At 40.6% G+C, this 14,414-nt stretch overlaps 1 protein-coding gene and 1 long non-coding RNA gene across 4 annotated transcripts; both read left to right on the top strand.

Moving 5' to 3' along the window:
- The first annotated feature begins 788 nt into the window (after positions 1 to 788).
- Positions 789 to 3,243, top strand: tpbg (trophoblast glycoprotein). 3 transcript variants are annotated; one of them, XM_088388175.1, is made up of 2 exons: positions 789 to 946; positions 1,040 to 3,243. In XM_088388175.1, exon 2 carries the CDS (start codon positions 1,225 to 1,227, stop codon positions 2,377 to 2,379), a length of 1,155 nt encoding a protein of 384 aa, XP_088244301.1. In that variant the 5' UTR covers positions 789 to 946; positions 1,040 to 1,224; the 3' UTR covers positions 2,380 to 3,243. The 3 variants fall into 3 exon arrangements, with proteins under 3 accessions (XP_088244301.1, XP_088244303.1, XP_088244302.1); XM_088388177.1 differs by having other exon boundaries at positions 803 to 2,164; positions 2,253 to 3,243; XM_088388176.1 differs by having other exon boundaries at positions 848 to 963.
- A 470-nt stretch (positions 3,244 to 3,713) lies between these two features.
- LOC148392283 (uncharacterized) lies at positions 3,714 to 6,362 on the top strand. Its single transcript, XR_015861004.1, has 3 exons — positions 3,714 to 4,727; positions 4,799 to 4,920; positions 5,558 to 6,362. It is a non-coding gene; the product is annotated as an uncharacterized LOC148392283 (long non-coding RNA).
- Positions 6,363 to 14,414: the final 8,052 nt, after the last annotated feature.

Here is a 14,414-nt window from a genome sequence, read left to right as displayed (position 1 = left end):
TGGACTATAATAATAATACAAATAAAATCAAACATTAAGTATAACAGTAGTAACTAAATACTTCAATTTAACCTTTAGTTAACCGGTTAAGGCAACTGAGAACAGTTATTTGCAATGTCGACTTGATTGCAGACAGCACAGCAAAACAAGGTAAAATAAAAGTACAAATGGTCAAAGTACAAAAGTACAATCTGTGTCTGTAATACTGCTAATGTCGTTTTCACTTTTTAATCTTAAAATTGGTCCATATGTCGTAGTGTATTGCTTTCAGCCCCAACCCATGCTTCATGGAAATACTCAGATAAATGTCTCATTGAGCCAGGCTCAAAATACGAGAGGGTCACGGGAGGGTGAAGCTAATGTTACACAGGGATCCACTGCAACTCCCAATTATGACATATTGATGAGTGCACCCTTACCTGACCAATTTAGCACTCATGTGTCTAATGATAACAATAGGAATGGTAAAATATGTTTCCAAAAGTATTTTGAACTCTAATATGAATGAAAATGAACAAACACTTCAGAGAAACTCAGCATGTACTAATTGTGCACATTTTCTACCTACCTATTAGCAGCTCCCAACCAAAAGATGTCCACAGATAGGTCACTATAATATTTAAATGCATCATGACATTGTCACTAAATTGGATGTAACTGAAGTTCAAAAAACCATAGGCCACCATTCAGTCACTAAATGACACTTTAAATATAATTAAAACTATTTAAATTTTTAAATGTACAACCACAAATTAATATCACAAATCCATGACACAACCACCCCATTCAGAGGCGAATAATGGTATGGTCCAACCTGTCACTGCTCGGAGTGGTGCTGCTGTGTTTAGACTCTCTCTCCTTGGTTTCCCAGCAGGTTACTGAGCGGCAGAGTCCAATTTACAGTCTGAAAGCACGGAACTGTTAAATAGCACTTCCCGGAGACAAGGTGCATTATCATTTTCGGTACGATTCAAATTATTTGAACTGAGTTTGACTTTTGAATAGCACACGTTTTTTTGCAATGTATTTTCACTTATAGCCTGCACGTTGAGGTTTGGAGAATTAACGCAGCGAAGAAGTTTGTCTCCATCGCCACCAGAAATGAAGACCTCAGTGAAGATGGTTTGGGGGTAGATTAATGGCGTTCGAGTTTGAATTAGAACGGATCAAGGTGAGGAAAAACTTCACTCGGAGCTGACTGTTCCAGACTGACATTGCGCACAGATGGTAAAAGACAAGATGCGCCTGTTGAGCACATCGTGCTGGTGTCAAAGCGAAGGAATCCGAATGAACGCATTCACGTCCGGTTTGATGCAGCTACTTCTTCTCCTAGCTGTCATACTTTCCTGTCAAGGCTGTCCGGAAAAATGCGCATGTTCCGAGGAAACAGTCAAATGCCAAAACCAGGACTTGAACGCAATTCCACATTTAATACCGGCCAATTCCAAGTTCCTTGTGATCACGGGAAACAACATTTCAAGCATAAAAAATGACTCTTTTCCCAGCCGCCTAGATTTATTAACAGATCTTGATCTCAGTGACAATGAGATGGAGGCTGTGGAGGAAATGGTGTTTCATAACTTGCCAAACATGGAGTGTCTAGACCTGAGCAACAATAAAATCCAGACTTTCAGCGAAAAGGCTTTTCCAGATGACGACAAATTGCAGGTGTTGAACCTCAGCAGGTCTTTTTACAATCATTCCTCTGTGAGCGGGCTCCTGAATGTCCTAGAGAATGACAAACTCCTCCAGCTGACAGTCTTGGACCTGTCCGACAATGACCTTGTGCTTCTGCCAGATGATTCATTCGCGAGTTTATCCAACCTGGTCAACCTCAGCTTGCAGAACACCTCCATCATCTCCGTCCCTAAGGGGATACTAAAGGTGCCACGACTGCAAGACCTTGACCTGAGCCACAACAGTCTCAGGAATATTCCTTACACCACCCTGATGGAGTTCAACCTGAAGCCAGACCTTAATATTCGCCTGGATGGGAATCCCTGGCGTTGTGACTGTTCTATTGAGGATTTGTTGGTGTGGCTGAAGAACTCCACTCAGGTCACAGACATGAAGGACCTGACCTGTGCAGAGCCTGAGGGTCTGAGGCGCCGGCCACTATTACAGGTGGAGCAGACCCAGCTGAAGTGTTCGGGCAACATGGAAGGTGTGCTCGAGACTTCGTATGTTTTTCTTGGTTTGGTGCTGGCACTGATTGGCGTCATATTTCTGTTGGTGCTCTATCTGAACCGCAGAGGCATCAAGCGCTGGATGTACAACATCCGGGATGCTTGTAGGGACCACATGGAGGGATATCATTACAGGTATGAAATCAACTCGGACCCACGTTTGGCCAATCTGAGCATCAATTCAGATGTGTAAGCGAAAGAGTGAGCTGTTGTCCGGGACATATTAAATATGACTACCGTTCAAGTTGCATGAGTCTTCCCGCCCCCTCTTTTGTGGCTCCCAACAAACCCTTTTACCACCTCATTTGTTCAACTACTGCTGCATGTTCGGTACTTTGCAGCTCTGCTCTGATATAGACTTATGTTCATTTTCCTCACGTATGTGATCCTTGCATGCATTAATTCTAATGATGGGCTGAAAAGACTGAAATGCTCATGTTTACTCGACCTGAAGGACAAACAAATGCACTGACTTTTATGAACAAAATGATGGAATAATCCAATCTCTATTGATTGTCACATCCTTCTCCGATGTCTGTGGAAAAGAAATTATATAAAGCTTGTCTGTGTTTTTTTCCCCTCTGTTTAATATGTTAACTTGTGATGAATGTTGGACTTATTTGTATGATTATAGTGCACAATGCATTTTTTTTATTTATTAGATGGAGTAGTCTCATTTTTCCTTGTAAAGATGTCCAGTTAAATAAAATGCCTCTGAATTGCTTGTATCCATATTGACTGAGGGCCTTTTAATCATAGGAGCAGAAATTGGCAGACAGAGGAGTTTGTAGTTATTTGCTCGTGTGCCAGCTGCACATCAAGCACCCATAAATTCCATCTTACTTGACTAAAAATACCACTCATAATAGCAGTATTTCTAACGCAGTGTGCTATTTCTCTTTTTATTTTGATATTGATTTGACCTAGTCATGTATCATATACAGCATGCATGATAACTGCTCCTCTGCCAAAAGCATCTTTCATCTGAACTACTGAATCATACTTTCTATCATGATACAAGTATGTGATCCAGCATTAAAATTCAAAACATACTTTACTCCTTATCTTTGTTGTGCTCTCATGGACTTAGTCCTGCAAAATATTTTCCCTCTCAGTATTTGCCTCGATTGATAAGGTAGCCTTTAACAATCAAGAGAATTTTATAAGCTCCAAATTGATTAAGTCAATGTCAAAGTCTTAAGAGTTGGGATTTGTATTTCTGCTGTATCACAAGGTCAGCAGAGCCTGCAGTAAATAAAATATGCGTAATGTTGACTGTGGTGGGTGTTTGACTCAAATTTCATTAATTAAATGATTGAGACTGAAACGAGTGCATTATCATGAAGATTGATAAAACTTCAGAATTATATTTTTTATATTACAGATCCCGTAATGCATCAGGTTGATCGGATGATGGTTAAATATGCCGGAAGTTTTATTTAAGATCGCTAGTTGTGCAAAAAGGTTCCACACCTGCCAGATTTCAGCTGTCAATTGTTAAATTAAATGAGTTTGAGATAAAGTGAATTCGGCAATTAGTTCACATACTGTATCTGCAGGAAGGACAGAATAAAAGGTGAAAAAAGTAGCTTGAGGACTGCGGCAAAAATTATCTATTTGTGGGTCTACAAAAGAGAAGTGTGGCTGACTGTTATCTCCTGTCCAATTTGCTCCCTGCTGTGAATCTGATAAAAATCCAAGACTTCACTGTACCCCTCCCATCCCCTCCTCAAAATTATTTGAGCTGCAGCCAGTGGATAGGTTTCAAACAGAAGCTCTTACCAACAAAGTCTCATATTCACTTGTATGAATTTCATTATACTCCAGTGGTCGCAAATACCAGAAAAGATCTGAACCATTTCATGGCACATGCAAATGAAGGCAAACGGCTCCCAAAATTGTAATGGGGTGCAGAGAGGTATTATGGAAATGAGCTCAAGCAGCATTATGCCTTAAGGAAACCAACACTAACTGAATGTGTTATCCATCACTTCATATTTTTACTACTACTGCCAGGTTTGATTTGAATTGAGAATTCTACTGAGATACTCCTTGTTCTCATAGCAGTTATACTGAAAAAAGAACTAGTCTAGGCTTGTTAAGGACTACCCACAGATATTTCGTTCATCTAGCAACTTGTTTTGTGTGCATGTAAAAAATATGCAACCGCATGGCTCAGGCAAAGATTCCCCCTCACACTTTTTCTGTCTGTCATATATCACCCCTGCAGCCTACCAGCTCTGTACATTGTAACTTTGTTATTGCACTTTAAGTTTAACACTTCAATCTTGTAAAATTCCTGGGTGGCATTTGTACAAAAACAGCAAAGGAAAATCATTTTTGAAAGGATTTGCACCGGCATGAAAGTGCGTTCCTCATTTGTCTCTGGCACTCTGCTTGAACGGCTATGACTTGAAAGGTTCATTTCATCCATCCCAAAGTTAAAGATTGTTATTCATGAGCACTTGTTTTCGCAGTCTCACAATCTCTGCTGGTACATTGTGAAAATGGATGGCCTCCCGTCGTAGTCAATTCCCCAAAGTGAGGCCTCCCTAGCACTGTGTCCCAGAGGGTACATACAGAACGTACAGGTGATTACAATGTTTCCACAGAGACCAACAGCCAGGAGTCCTCCACACACACATCCATGAGATTTTTGCCCCGCCACGCCTCAAGCAATGCTTGGCAGCACATTGTAATCACAGTGGAAACAAGGATCGAATGGTCTTGGGAGGTGGGTGAATAAAACAAATGAGCGCTTTCTGCTGTATAATCCCAGTTGACACCTTCGCCGGTCCACTCAGTGGCCCTTTTGTGCTTGTTAGCAATAGTCTCCAAACACCGTCAACATCTAAATGGCCAGCCATTGACTTATGATGTCAGCGCTTGTAGTGGGCAGCATCTCCCTGGACTCTGAGCTGTCAGGGTTGCTGCCTGGAGCTCATTTGCAGACAAGAGGAGAACTGATGGCTGTTATTGCCAGCAAACATAGGCTTTGCCGATAGCAGTAGCCCAGTTCAGTCAAGATTGTCTTTGGAACTGTTTTGGTCTGCTCACTAATAATACACATTTTATTTCAGAATCAGAATCCTATTGGCCACATAAGTAAGAACAAACTTTAAATTTTCTCTGGCCTTTTGAGTCACACTATTACAAGCAACAAAAACAACATGAAGGATGCAGAGAGTTAAGATTAGTGGTGTGTGATACTATTTTGGTATCAATCCGACATTGAGACATTGCTGATATTGATACCAATACGTACTTTACAATAATTAAGGTAGATGCATCAAATTGCCAATAAACGTTTTTGTGACGTTTGCCTTTTCATGTTATATATAATATTTGTTGGAATAATGTGTTGGTTTTAGTTCCATAGCGCCTGCATGAAGGAAGAAGGACCTGCTCGAGGTGGTCACAAGGATTGGGAGGATTCAAGAGAATTTTGACTGCCCGTGTATTAGTTTTCAGCGTGCAAGTCCTCAAGAGCGGGTAAGAGGGAAGCGCCAGTCTTGGCAGTCCTGAATGTTTGTTGCAGCTGGAGTTAGCCGTTCTTTGTGGCAGCACTTAACCAGACTGTGATGGATGAACACAGGACTGATTCAATGACTGCCTCAACAGCTCCTGTGGCAAGCCGTGCTTCCTCAGCAGTTAGAGGAATTACATCTCCTGCTGGGCCTTTTTACAGATGGAATTGATGATCTTCTCTCACTGAAGAAATTAATTCATGGGAATTTGAAGGTCTTGATGGACGTTCGACACAGAAAAATAGGACAGCGTAACGAACAATGTTTCTTGAAGCTCACAATCATCTTTATAGCATGTTCAGCTCCAAGTGGTGTTGGCTGCAACAGAGCACCAGTCAATATGCAGACTCGTCATCGTCGTTCATGAGGCCGATGATTGTGGTAGTGTCTTCAGACTTTGGGGGTTCGTGTTGAAGTGCACTCGTGTGGAGGGCGGGAATGGACAACTGGGAGCTTGCAGGTAGATTGATTTTTATAATAAACACATACAAAAGAAAACCCCCCAAAAATTGTATAGCATTATTTTAACAACCCCCCGCCGGAAAAACATGTTTTCCAAAGGAGAAAAAAATGGAAACTATCCCAAATATTTTTAAAAATTACTGAAGAAAATCGGCGTAAATCCGCGACTGAAATTTGAAGTTGTAATATCACCGTTCACCAGTAAATGGCAGACATGGCTTAGTTACAACATCAGTAATCCTATTTTTCCAGGGTGGATTTGGAATAATATACAGGAAAAACATAATATCTCAACAATATCAAAATTAAAAAGTTGAATCTTGTGAAAAAATGCACAAAATGTTCAGCAATTTTGTGCCATCCTTGAATGATAATTTTTATGTAGAATACTTGTTGTTGGGTTAGGCCATTGAGAAATGTATTATGAAAAATGAAATATATTAAGAGCACAAAATTTGCACATATGTACACAATATATTTTGTCCATATTTAAAATGGCATTTTTGTCATACACTGCTTACAAAGTGTGTGGTCCTATGTCGGCTCCCAGTAGCACTGATTGACTGAAAATTGTGACCTGCTCCAACATTTATCCAGCCCATACCAGGTGTATAGAGAGAAGAGCAGCAACATCCTAAGGGGGGCCCCAGTGATGATGGTGCATGTGGATGATGTTGTCCCCCTAAACCTCACCTGCTGTGTCCTGCCCATCAGGAAGATTTAGCTCCACTGGCAGATGGTAGGAGTCATGCTGAGCTGGAGGAGCTTGGAGGAAAGGAGTTCAGGGTGGATAGTGTTGAATGCAGAGCTGAAGTCCAAGATCCTAATATAGGTCCCTGTGATGTCAAGGTGTTCCAGGATGAAGTGTCGCCCACGTTGATTCCATGATCCACCACCTTCGAGCTAAAATTTCACATATACTGAAATTTATGATTTGTTCTTTGAGCCGATTTATTATTTATTTTTCGGATAATATCATCTTCAATCTGTTATGACACTGGCACACACCTGAAAGCCAAAAAGTAGATGGTGAAAAATTCGGACACAAGGATACTAGAAAACTTTGTTTTTGCATAACCGTATAGCTTTTCATACTACATTAAACTGCTTGGAATGCAACTCATCAAATTTTATGGTGCAGAATAAGTAGGCGCCCAACCTGACATTCAAAACCATGATGAGCTGGCACCCATAAAACCCCCCTTAACCAACAATACTGTACCCTTCTGACAACCATGTTTGTTTAGCCACATTTAATATGCCGGTCCTATTTTCTTGTGTTGAGAGACAGACTGGCAGGTCATCAGACTGCCAGAGAACCATAATTACATTCACAACACAACACTGGTCTGCTGCTCCGCAAACACCAGGTAAGTTGCCCCGGTGAATGACCTTTCCGTCCGAAAAAGGCGATCTAAGACTGTCATAGGACACAAAGGAAGGACGAGGATTTACAATGTGAAGATTTTCAGTGCCAGTTCCCTGAATCAGCCTGATATGCCATTAATGCCTCTGAGGCCATATACTTTGTCTGGATTTTGTAGGGCATTGCTGACCTCCACAACTTATCATCACCCCCTCAGCATCCCACCTCTACGTGAGGTGCCTCGTTTTCTCTAATGTGGATTTATGATGCTGTACATTAGGTGCTTTGGAAGCAACTCTCCCATTGAGCCATACTCGACTTAATGAAGATGGATCTGAGCTGACAGCGCCGCAGCCTCTCTGAGGCTATAGCTCAGCCGTTTCGTTCGCCACATGCACTTGAGGGACGCATTCGAGGAAACGCAACAAAGCATTGTGAGACAGACTAAATGTGATACTACTAAGAGTCAAACAATACATTTTTGAGAGCAAGTGTTTCAGGAATGAATGAGGCTTTTTGTTTCTGAGGATCTAGAATCATAATAATAAACTGACCTTTTGTAGCTGACATTTTACATTTTTATGTTGACAGTAAAGACTAAATAATTTCTCTATGATGTGTTTTATGTTCTATAGATTCATTTTTAAATATATCTAATCATACCAAATACAACAATTTTAAACGGCAAATTAGTGATACAATTGATATACTATTCTTCTCAACATCTATGTAACTGTAGGAAATTGCTAATACCTTTTCCATTTGCGCAACAACTGTTTGAAGTTTTCAGAGTAAGTTTCCGATGCAGGGCGCCTCGACTGGTTTGCACGTCCGCCTCACAGGTTCAATTTCGGCTCTGACCTTCCTGTGTGGAATTTGCATGGTCTCCCCGTGCAGGGGTAGGTTTCTTTTGGTTACTTCGGTTTTCTCCAGCGTTTCAAAAACATGCATGGTAGGCTGGTTGAGCACTCCAAATTGCCTGTAGGTATGAGTGTGAGTGCAGATGGTTGTTCATCTCTGTGCGCCCTACGATTGGCTCGCGACCAGTTCAAGGTGTCCCCCCCCTACAACCCAAAGACTGCTGAGAAAGGCTCCAGCCCACCCGCAACCCTCTTGAGGAAGAGCGGTTCAAATAATGGATACTGGATGGATTTCTACATAATTATTGAAGTGTGACAATGAAGCATCTCCGCCAATAATCTTTTGGACATGCACGGACACATTTTTTGGGTCAATTTCCCAGAGCTGACTGGGATATCTAATCAATGTGCCATCTCTAATGCAGTTTCTATGCATTGGCGATAAATGCAGAACCCACTGTGCTTATTTTACTGTACCATGAAGGATATGCTCTAAGCATCTTAAAACTGCTAAACTGATTAATTGCGTGGGCATGCTAATTTCATTGCCATCCAATGTTTTTATGCATATTTGTCTCTTTAATGAACTAATACTTTGACATGCCTGCTCAGAAGATTGCTGGCCATCAGCTTGTGCAGTTTCATACACAGCAAAAGGTTTTTACTCTCTCCCTGGGTTTAATATCTGAACAGTCACATTGCTTCACGTGCAGCAGAATGCAAGGTAGGGATCTGATGGTTATTGTTTTATAAAAATATACATGATATAAACAACCATATCGGGCACCTAAAAACAACCACACTTTGAGAACAAACAAGCCAAATACTGGAAGATTGCATGAGAATAATTAGAAGGTGACATTGTCCTGTTGGCATGGAAGCGACTAGGCAAGCTGTAGTTATTAGATTAACGGCTGCTGTCTGTTTGTTTTCAGTTGTTGGAAACCTGATCAGGACGAGATAACACTTTCTATCCTGAGCTCATGGAAACATTTTCTGCACCCTGTGATATCCTCTGAACGCCTGAAAATGCTTTGATCTGATCATGACTAATGTACGCCAGAACCCTTTTTGAAATTTTTGAAGTTTGAAATGAGCCGCTCTGTGAGAGGAAGTCAAGGACGGATTTTCTTTACAATATATTTTCTTTTTCTTTCTTTTCTTTTCTTTTTGAATTGTGAAGGGTAGGAGAGTCACTTAATATAACCATCCATTTTCTCTACCGCTTGTTCCCACGAGAGTCGCAGGCGTCATCGGGCAGTAGGCAGGGGACACCCTGAACTGGTTGCCAGCCAATCACATGGCGGTAAATTTGGAGTGCTCAATCAGCCTACCAAGCATGTTTTGTGGAAGGAAACCGGAGTGCCCGGAGAAAACCCACGCAGTTATGGGGAGAACATGCAAACTCCACACAGGGAGGGCCATAGGTGAAAATCGAACCCGCACCCTCTGAACTGTCAGGCAGACATGCTAACCAGCGCATCATCATGCCGCCTCACTGAATATAGTGACAACTTTTTTGAGTTGGGAACAATGAAGACAATTCACTGCTTTTGTTTGCTTGCATTATTGAAATGCGTGCACATCGAAATAAAAGCAATGCATAATTGACCATTAATTTTGACTTTCCAAAAGCTTCAAAGACTTAATGAAATGGGCTGGATGTGGCCCGTGGGCCCGACTTTGCCCAGATGTGCTGTAAGTTCATTCATAGTTTGTTGGGCTGGGGAAAAAAAAACAAGCAGCACTGTATCTGAGGGAATATTTTTGCTTTTGATGTGGTTGTATAAATTATAACCAAAATACTATATTGAAAATACCATTTTATGACATAGTGAAGTTCAGCAGACCTAAAAAAAACATTTGATTAATTAATAACTGACAGTGCCCAACAGTGTAATAGCACATCATTTGATGAAAATTTTGTATTGGACCCTCGCACACATATATATATCATTAAAAATAAAAAAGCAATAGCTGTGCACAAATTTGCCTTTTGAAGAGAAACCTTTCATAATACACAATAACTCACAATTACCCCTCTTCAAATACTTTACACCACGTGAAAGCAAAAATGTGTCTAAAAAAAACCCCCAAAAATATACGTGTGTGTGCAACTGTAGAGTGACTATTCAGTGGTTACACTGTCACAAACTTAATGATGTATTTGGAGCATGTGATGCCACATGGTCCTCAGGCAATACTATAAAATGCTTGGTAAAACATTTTAGAGCATTGCAGGTTGTCACAGTGATTAACAACCTCAGTGACACAGCAGCAAAGCAGCGGGATCAGAGACAGCTTGAAGAAGCTTGACTCTACCACCCTGTGGGACTTCTACAAGGTCATATGGTAAAACACCCTCCTTTGCAAGTGTGTACTCTTCTTTTTTTTTCTCTCTTTAAATTAGAATGCTCAGCAGGCCTTGAAGAAACCGTCTCACAGCGTCTAAAGCGAGTATGACAGTTCTCTTCCTGCCATTAATCTGTTAGGTGTTCAGCTCTTCCTTTCACAGCAGTGTACGCACAGTGGAAACAGGAATCTGTCCTTTTTTTTTTACCGTGCATCTTTGCTGCTCTTTATATAATCCAGATAGATTTGATAACCTATTCTTTGCATATGTTTTCCATTTCAGCAAAAACACTGCATACTTTCACAGTAGATGAAATGAAATGACATTAAATGACCAAAATTTGTGCGGGGCATATTTGTCAATGGAGAGAAGTTGGTGGGGGAGTGGAGAAAAAGATTTGCCGATCTACACCAAAATTTGTGGCAGAACGATTTAGTGCTCCATGTTAACGGGCTTGCTAACAACGCCCTGAGCATCGGACAGTTCCTGGCAAGAAGATAACTGTGCTGGAGAAAGCTCTCTACTCATTCAACCTTGCTCTGTGTGATTTTTTTTTCCCTCGATGCCACGCTTGAGGGGGTCATCAAGGAGACCCGTTTTGAGCTGAGGAGAATCCTTTGATGCATAAAGGCATGACAGAAAAGGCTGGGAAAAGGACAGACTGCAGGGGCATTACCTCAAAGGGGAAAAATATGAACGTAGTTTGTAATTTCTGTATGAAACATTATGCAAAAACTCTTTAATATTTTTTGTGACACCAGTTCTTGAACCTTTCTGTCACACCTTGAACTTAAGGTGATTTTTTTTCAGGTAACTTAACTGCTTATTTTTCTGATACATTTTTACCATGCAAAAAACAGGAATTGAAAACAAATATTGCCTTACTTCCCCCTTAACCTGCCACAACAGGCTTTTGAATTTTTACAACTTCAGTAGAGGTCAAATCACCTGCTTGACTGATGAAGGCCAGAGCTGGACCGAGATATTGTTTTTTTATAAGTTGGAAAAAACAGGGACAGCAGGGATCCTTGGTGATCCTTTGCACATACGGATGAAACGTATCATCCTGGAGTAGTGGAACATGAGCATCTTTGTATAGATACCGAGATAATGCTTGAGGATATGTCTACTTCAACCCACAAGCCAAGTTAAAATCACTCACATTGTCTCACTTTGCATGAGCCAATCCGGCTCCTTGAGCAAATTACAATCATACATAATGAAGCATCAAACACCATTTTTTTTCTCATTACTTATTCTTATTGTCCGTTCCCAAGATTTTAGATTTGTGAGAAAAAAATTCCTACAATTCATCGGGGTGAAGAAAATGAACAGGTCAGGAAGGATTAATGACTCCCTCTGAAATTCTTTCAACATTGTTGGGACTAAAATAAGCGGAAAACCTGAGAGGACATGATTTGTAAAGCCTCTCTGAGTAGAAAGCCTAAATGTGTGGTATTACGTGTCAATTATTCTGCAACTCCAAATCACTGACACATCAGAAATGCGATGAAGTCTCTGTCGAGTTTTTCCTGAGTTAAAATAAGCCAGAGGCAATTCATCATTTCAGTTTAAATTTAGGCTTGAAAAGATATTTCTATATTTTTACGGCTCCCAGAAGATAAATCTTGACGCCGTGGGTGAGTCCCTGACATTCTGACCGAATCACATGAAGAAAGAGGGTGTCACAATTATACTGAGTTATGTACAAATGAATAGACTGTTTTAATAAAGTTAAAATAGGCAGGTTTTGGCAAAATTTGCAAGGAAATAAACTTGACTATGAATTTGTGAGGGAATCTCACATTTCTTGACCAGATGTGATCTGACCAATGCTGGCATGGTTACAAACTCTTAAGCCACAGGCAACAATAATGCATTGGAGCACTGATGTTACAAAGAGCGATAGGAAATGTGAACAACATATCAACTGTACATCTGCAACACAACAAACACATCAGTGCTGCTGGTGGCCAAAGGGTCAATGCTCTACTTGGAGTTGAGGGTTGATAATATTTACGTGCCTCCTATATGTGCCCATTGTGATAAATAACATGAGTGCGAGCTTTGCTTTCTCCATGCTCCACTCTCCAGCAGCACTGTTCTGTGATAATGGTGCTTCCCAAATGATAAAAGTGATAGCAGATAACAAGCAGCGGCAGAGGAAAATGAAAGGGAAGCGGCTACTGCGGTACAATCCTGAGTTTGAGACTCTGACAGCCTTAAAGACATCACTAAAAGTTCTTAGGTGGAGAGACAAAAGCTACAAATTATGCTTGATGTGAGCTACGTCAAAAGATATTGACACTTGAAATAAATGCCAAAGATACAAATTACCCAAAACCTCTCAGTCACGAAAATCCTGCACTGCTCTTTTGTTATTGTTTAGCAATTGAGATACACTGAATGTTTCTGACAAGCGGTGGATTTTCTTCTGATAAAATGCTTCAGGGGATTTTAAAATGCGTGGTGATGAACCTCAAGATAAGAAACCACTCTGCTCAACAAATTATTTTTGACTCTGACTATGAAGCACTTATTTAGTTTTCCATGGAGCATTCTAGCTAATTTGAAGGTGGGCATGGGGTTACCGCAGTGTCTCGTCAAAAGACATAATCTGCTTTCTCGAGAAGGTAATAACAGCACCAATTAAAAAACAAAAAAACACTCTCTCTCTCTCTCTCTCTCTCTCTCTCTCTCTCTCTCATTTTTTGTCAAATGACAACTGAGCCACTTGAGAAATTAAAGCCTAAATTCTGATTTGATTAGAGACATGAATGAACTCCGTGTTCTGACCCAAACAAAGCAGAAGACATTTGATTTATCGAACATGACTAACAATTTCATCCCCAAGACAAGTTGAACCAAAAACAGAAAGGGGAACTTTTCTGTAGACGAGAATGACAGAAGACAGGCTGACCTGAAAGTACTGTACTGTAACAAGCACACTTACTGATGAGCAAATGTGTTGACCATTTTAGACAAAATACAAAGATAACTGAACCACGGATTCAATTATGCTTGTGCAGCGCATGAAAAAGCACAAACCAAAAATAGTGTGTATATGGAGTACATTTATTATTTTCTTTAACTGCTCACGAACCAAACTGTTCGTAAACCAGGTGGTTCGTGAACCGAAGTTCCACTGTAATAGATTAAGGCTCAATTATTGGTGGCTTTGTGCAGATGCCATTCATTTGCAATCTAGACCCAGTCAGGTCTGGGTGTCCGGAGTCTCTGATAACACCACAAAGTCACTTAATGTTTTACTAAATTAGTAAATTATTAAATTGGCACGGATTAGCCACTCATTCGGATGATTACCTAGCTCCGTTCCAGTCGTCATAATAATAAAAGTTGAGCTCAGACAAATTTGATGAGATGATATTCGTAACTAGTGAAATTGTCCTCCTCTGCACCTGTCATCTCTGTGGGACAATGGAAGTCTTTGTTCTCAGAACCTTCATGCTAGAATAAAAGCTCCCATCTCTCAGAGTGAGCTGCCTATGAGACCTTGGTGCACTGAGAGCTATAATTTAGGAGCAGCTCTGGAAAATGAGATTCTCCCACCTGAAAACATGAATGCATCAGAGACTAATAATGTGCAGAGAACTGGAACCATTAAGAGGACTTGATTTTTACTAGTCACGACAAATCCCT

This window comes from Syngnathus floridae, chromosome 10 (genome assembly GCF_059516105.1).
Source record: "Syngnathus floridae isolate MCC-2025c chromosome 10, RoL_Sflo_1.0, whole genome shotgun sequence".
Taxonomy (NCBI): Eukaryota; Metazoa; Chordata; class Actinopteri; order Syngnathiformes; family Syngnathidae; genus Syngnathus; species Syngnathus floridae.
Note: the sequence above shows the minus strand (reverse complement) of the source record. Positions and strands in the feature narration are given on the sequence as shown.